Raw genomic sequence first — 6,207 nt, forward strand, 5'->3', positions numbered from 1 at the left:
CCAACTTACATGTTGTACCATGTACTTATTATCAGTATAGCACTGAGACAGTCTCACAATGCAAGACACATTGCATTACCTTTTTTCTTCTATTTCCCTCTTTTTCAGCTCCGGAGACATCCTTCTGGCTCCTCAGGGATGATGTCACCTAATCTGCATTCCTATCAAAAGAGGTCTTTGTTGGAAATACCTGACAGTGGGCTGGGTGAGGAGCAGAGTTCAAGCATCTCTCCCTCTAATGGAGTAGACAGAAGAACAACGACGCTGTACAATCATTTCACATCAAAGAATGATGAAAATAGGTAAACTGAATAATCAGACAGTATTTATGAATATTTTATTAGGTTGATGCAAGTCTCTGCCTTAGGAAGAAATGAAATTTTCATGTGCACAGAATGTTTTGTGGCTACCTTATTTCTTCTTTTTTGAATTTGATTACATTTAGTTGTCTCAGTGGGTGGGCCTCTGTCTCCTACCAGCATCCTTCACCCTTCCCTTTCATTAGATGTGCAAGCAAATTGTAGTTGTACATTTAATGCATCCAAAGTACTAAAAGGGTGTTTTATTGGTGTATCACAGTTACCAATAGCTAAACTATTGGTTTAAATCTTACTAGTTTTCCTGCAGGAAAATAAGTGTTTAATATGTGTGGAGTCATTTTGGGGCTTTTACTTGTCAGCAGTATCCATATTATGGAATCACATGCTATCTGTATTTTCTGTCCCTCTCAGATCTTTTGAAGGTACGCTGTACAAAAGAGGAGCCTTACTAAAAGGTTGGAAGCCTCGCTGGTTTGTGCTGGATGTGACAAAACACCAGGTAAAACCTTTTCAGATAATGGACTTTTTTTCTTATTACATTGCTCCTTCTTTATTTACTAGGTTTGTATAGATTGGTCTTACAAACAACATTAGTAATGATGATTTTCAGGTGTGATGTGTGCTGCATCATGCTAGACCTATCTATGTTTGTCTTGTGTATCTATCTTGTAGCTGATACAGAATTCTGAGCAGACACAGGGGGTTTAGTATTTTGCCTTTTATTTTTTTGAAAAAAAATTTAAGAGTATTTTATAAAAATATATGAGAGTATTTTAAAAATATATGAGTATTTTAGGTTAGTCATAGTCATGTAGTGATTTAGTAGCAAAATTATTCATAAGTGTTCTACCTAATCATTGTACAAAAAGGAGCACCAAAAATAGACATATGCTGATCTAAACTTTTTATCCAATTTACAGTGTATGCCAGAATTCTGCAGTAGAAATTTATGGTCTCATGTACTTCAAGTAACGTTGGGTCATCAGGCACTAAAATGTTCTGAGCCAAATATTCCACCCAGTGGGGGTTGTAACTTCTCAGACTCATGTATGCTTTTGTTTAAAAAATACTAATTTATTATAGTCAATACACTTAACAATATGTAATATAGATAAAGACAGGCATCTCTTGAAATGCTAATTGGGTACTTCGAGATCAGTGTGGTAAATACCAATAAATGTGCTGTTTTTAATTATTTTTCCTAATATATCCTGTATATCTTATATATAGGAGAAGATATTCATTTTGCAGGAGAAAAAAATACTTTCAATTTTTTGTATAACCAAATATCCTTCTGAGTATGATAGATGCATGAGTAATACAGATCAATCCTAGCTGGAATTCTGTTGTTTGACCTTTGCTGTAAAGTTTTGTTTTACTGCTTTGCATTGGTTTGTGGGAAGTTGTTGGGGTTTTGTTGCGGGGGCTTTTTTTTTGGAACTTGTTTGCATGTTGAAACCCAGTTTAAAGAGTGATTAGGAGAAAAAAAAAAAAGCACAGACTTCATTCAACCACTATGTGTAGTATGGGAAAATGTGAGCTTTCTATGTGGTATATAATTACCTAAAATTACACTTAAATTTTTGCTGATCACTTTAAATTCTTGAAATACAGAGGATAAATGTTCTGTCAACACCTTGGTGAAGTAAAGCTTTTGTGTTAGTTTTATGTAATGCCCAGTGAAGAAATGCTTCTCCTTTCCTGCCTCACATGTCCTCTACCCAGAGCAGTCCATAACTATTTGCTTCTCTGCTCTGGAGCTCTGGTGACAAAATACTCTTCCCTCACCTCCTCAGCTCCTAGTAACATTTGTGCCTCCCAGCCTTACCACTCCATGCCCCCAGACTGTATCCAGGAAAAGGGAATTAAACTGAAAGGTCCATCTAAAAGCATGTCTGGATGTTTTTGTTCTCTTGTGGTCCAGCTGCGATACTATGACTCTGGTGAGGATACGAGCTGTAAGGGACACATAGACCTTGCAGAAGTGGAAACTGTGATTCCTGCTTCTCCAACAATTGGAGCCCCAAAACATGCCAGTGAAAAGGCATTTTTTGATGTAAGTATCTGGTCTTTACTTGATCTTGATGTGAAACTTTTTTCCCTTGATGTGTTTAAGCTACTGCTTCCAGTCCTGCTGGAAGGTGTGAGCTAGGAAGGAGCTGTTGTGCCATCCCAAGACAAAAAAATTTTATGTAGGTGGCATCACTCTCAACAGCTGTAGTTCAAAAATTGTTCATTCAGACCCAATTAGCACATTAAGTATTACAGTTTAAAGTTTGCAGGTTTTCTTTTCCATGTGCTAACATCTGTGTCCTCGTTTTTCCTTTGCAGCTAAAGACAAATAAACGTGTGTATAATTTTTGTGCCCAAGATGCACAGAGTGCTCAACAATGGATGGACAGGATCCAGAGTTGCATTTCAGATGCTTAGAAAGGAGAAAAATGTTCCATGATAAAGTCCTGTTTAAAGCATCTCTTCCTGGAAGAAACTGAGTTCTGGAATGTTACTGACACACAACCCACCTTCCTTACATTTCAGCCATAAAAGTTCATAATAAGTTCTTTTCTGTTTAATAATTATAACCACTGTAACTGCTATTTTTTTCTCTCCAGGGAGGACTTGGAAAAATAATAATCTATTTATCCTGAATTTCCTCTTTCTTCAGTACAATTCCTAGCTATAAAAGTGGGCTGTATTTGCACTATCATTTAATCCTGGTTTTCTCATTTCAGAGCTATTCTGTTAGGAAACCTGTCCAAAGGAAAGTGTAGAAATTTTCCCTTCAGCAAGAAGTGTATTTCCACTTTATTTAGATTTTTAAGCAGAATATTCTTATTTCCAAGCTAGTCATGAATAAGAGGGAACATGTCTACAATTCCTAAAAACAAATAAATAAATGAAGCTTGTGAGTCCAGTGACATACACACCAGGTTGCCAATGTTTATAGACAGTTGATATTTTTAAAGACCAAAAAAGTGAAATTGGCTGATGCCAGACTTTCAAGTGTCTTCTCAGTGTGCAGGTCATTCTCTAATCTCGTGCTCTGCTGAGTGCTTCTGCAATGTTGTTAATGGAATTTCAAATTCTTGGGATTACCTGCAGACTTTTATTTTAGATTCTGTTTGCAATTCCAATGGGATAAATGAAAGAAAACTGGCTGAAACTATCCTGGAGCAATGGAAAACAACAAACTAGGAATTCAGTAGAAGGATCTCTTGTGTGTGAGTTGTATGTGTTAATTTATATGCTGTTCTGCTCACTGTAAAATAAAGAATAACCAACATGATAATGCACTAAACAATGAAGCAAGCACTTGCACTGAAATCTTTACAATGCAGACATTTTGCAGAACAGAGGTAAGTTATTTATAGCAGAACAAAACAAAACTAGCTAGTTAACAGCATTTACAGGTATTAAATATGTACATAATCAAGTTTGAGGTGTTGTGATTTGATACTTTTTAAACATTTTTTTGCACATTAATTGGAAGACTGTTTATAGATTTTTACTTTTGATGAACTTGTGTTTGTTCTGCTTAAAATCCTGGCAAAACATTTTTAATAGCCCCAAATTAGTAGAAATTTTACAGTCTACAAATAGTGAGGACTTTGAGTAGAATATATAGGTAATTAAGCCATTGTTTTTACTTTGAAATGTTAATATGTTAAATAGCACACTAATATTACAAAGGGTCTGTATATATGATTCACTATTTTCTCATTTTTCCAGACGTTCTGCTTGTAATTTAATGTCAGCCTAACCAAACTGACTATACTTACAAGATTTTTCAGTTATTAAACTTTGTGGGTTTTTTTATAACTAATGTATTTTGTCAGAAAGGAACACAGATTTCTCACCACACACAATAGGAAATGCAGCTGTTTTTAATGCATTTGCAATTTCAAAACAAAAATATGAAGGATTTTTCTAGCATTTTTCAATTGACAAATTTCCACCTGTGACAATGGTGTTTGCACATTTGTATTTTTCTTTGTATATGAAGTACTTTTATATGTACTTTGTAAAATACTGATCCTGTTCTTAGGTTATATGAAGATATACATACCACTGCTTATTTTGTAACTAGTTAATTTTAACTCTTGTATGTTATGTGATATATGTATGCTAACCATCTTGGAATAAATACACTCCTTAAGGAAAAGTAAAACCTTTCCTTTTACTGTAAAAGAGAAAAAAGCAAGACCCACCTGCTGAAATATTCCACGGGCACAAGACAAATCCTTATTTACTCTGTATTAAGAATAGTGGGTGTATTAAAAACTATGTGGTCTTTTGTATACTTGTAAATATTCATACCTAAAAGTTGCACTTGGGCATCCCTAACTCAAACCCGTGTCAACAATAACACTAAAGAAATCAGAATTTAAAGCAAAATTATCATTCTAACAAGTCTCAGTGTATAGCCTTTACCCAAAGGCTAAATATGTGTAATGTTCATACTAAAGTCTTTGAATAATGATGTTAAATATATTTTTAAAGAAAAAAATTCTATATGGTATTGCAACGTAAGTCAACTGCATACTTTCACCCTGAGACGTGTCTCACTCATATCACCTTATGCAAAAATGATCTAGTTCCTAAAAAAGAAACTATCAAAAAATGGCAAGGTCTTACTTGAGACTGTGCATCTAAGTGGAATTCCTGAGTGTTGTGTGGGATAGCAGAGTCCAAACGGAAAGGGAACGTGTGACGGAGGTAGGGGACCTGTGGCAGTTCTGGGATGCTGTGGTGCTTACATGACGTGGTTTGCATATTGAGCTTGGCATGGATGCTAATGTTGCCTTAAATGTTGATGTCAGTTTTTAGTGTCTGTATTGATGGAAAATGGACTTGAGCAACTTAACTTAAAAATACCCAAATAAAAGCTGAAATGAGAGATGTGATATTTGTGGTGTCTGTGTAAGGAATATCCAAGGGAGTGGTAGGAAACAGGCTCTTGGTGTGAAGATACAATGTTTGCAGTGTCCCTGAGGGTCTCTCCTCTGCAAAATAGAGATTCCAACAGAGACTTGGAGAAAATGTGGAGAAGTCAGCATAGCTTAACCTACAGGGTTTGCCAGTATGTTTGAGTTGTGCCAGCAGCCGCAGAAAATTAGGAACCAAGAATTTGTTTGGGAAAAGTTCTGTGTACAAAAGGATTCAACTTCATATTCCATGAAAATTTTCCAGAAGAAGGAACGCGTGCAGGAGTTGGGGATGAGGCAGACGTGCTCCCTCTGCTGTGTCCCATTGCTATTCCCATCCTGTGTATCACAACATTCCCACTGTAGAAAAGAGAATTGCAACAGGTCTTACATAAGGGGGAAGGATTGTTTGCCCTTCTCTGCCTTCAGTAACAAAACATCCACGGCGTAGGAGGAGGAATGAAGCGAGTTGAAGCTTTGAAGAGTTGATACTGGGGTATTATATCAGTGATTTCTCTTTCTTATCTAACAAGTGTTTTCTATAAAAACCCTTACTTTTGATGGAGCCTTAGAATTACTACACTAAAAAATAAAATACTTAGCATGCCACACGTGTGGGTCACTGGTTATGTAATGGTACACAAACAGCTAAACAGACCCAAGAACAAATGTTCAAAATTTTGTGTCACATCCCACACACATGATTTGTATCTGCTATTTTGTGAATTTCAGACATAACAAAAATGTGGTGATGTTATCCAAATGCTGTCATTTTGCCTTTTCATCCTGTAATATTCTTGGAGTATGTCGAAGTGGCTGCACCACATTTTTCATTTTTCATATTTGTGATCATCCAAATATTTTGTCTGTTCATGATTATCCTGTGGTTGCTTTGGAGAGTCAGAAAACTGAAATTAATCTACCCATTCCCCAGTTATGCTGAAGTTCATGCTGTGTATCAC

General features: G+C 35.9%; 1 protein-coding gene across 8 annotated transcripts in view; it reads left to right on the plus strand.

Annotated features, from left to right (window-relative positions):
• The window catches only part of SBF2 (SET binding factor 2), a 234,386-nt gene extending 229,169 nt beyond the window's left edge, over window positions 1-5,217 (plus strand). For all 8 annotated transcript variants that reach the window (XM_069016753.1, XM_069016756.1, XM_069016760.1 and 5 more), the window contains 4 exons: window positions 109-302; window positions 732-819; window positions 2,245-2,376; window positions 2,652-5,217. In XM_069016753.1, the coding sequence (XP_068872854.1) occupies window positions 109-302; window positions 732-819; window positions 2,245-2,376; window positions 2,652-2,750 (513 nt within the window). In that variant the 3' untranslated portion in view covers window positions 2,751-5,217. The remainder of the gene's footprint in view (window positions 1-108; window positions 303-731; window positions 820-2,244; window positions 2,377-2,651) is intronic.
• Window positions 5,218-6,207: the final 990 nt, after the last annotated feature.

The sequence above is a fragment of the Aphelocoma coerulescens genome, chromosome 5, assembly GCF_041296385.1.
Source record: "Aphelocoma coerulescens isolate FSJ_1873_10779 chromosome 5, UR_Acoe_1.0, whole genome shotgun sequence".
NCBI classification, from domain to species: domain Eukaryota; kingdom Metazoa; phylum Chordata; class Aves; order Passeriformes; family Corvidae; genus Aphelocoma; species Aphelocoma coerulescens.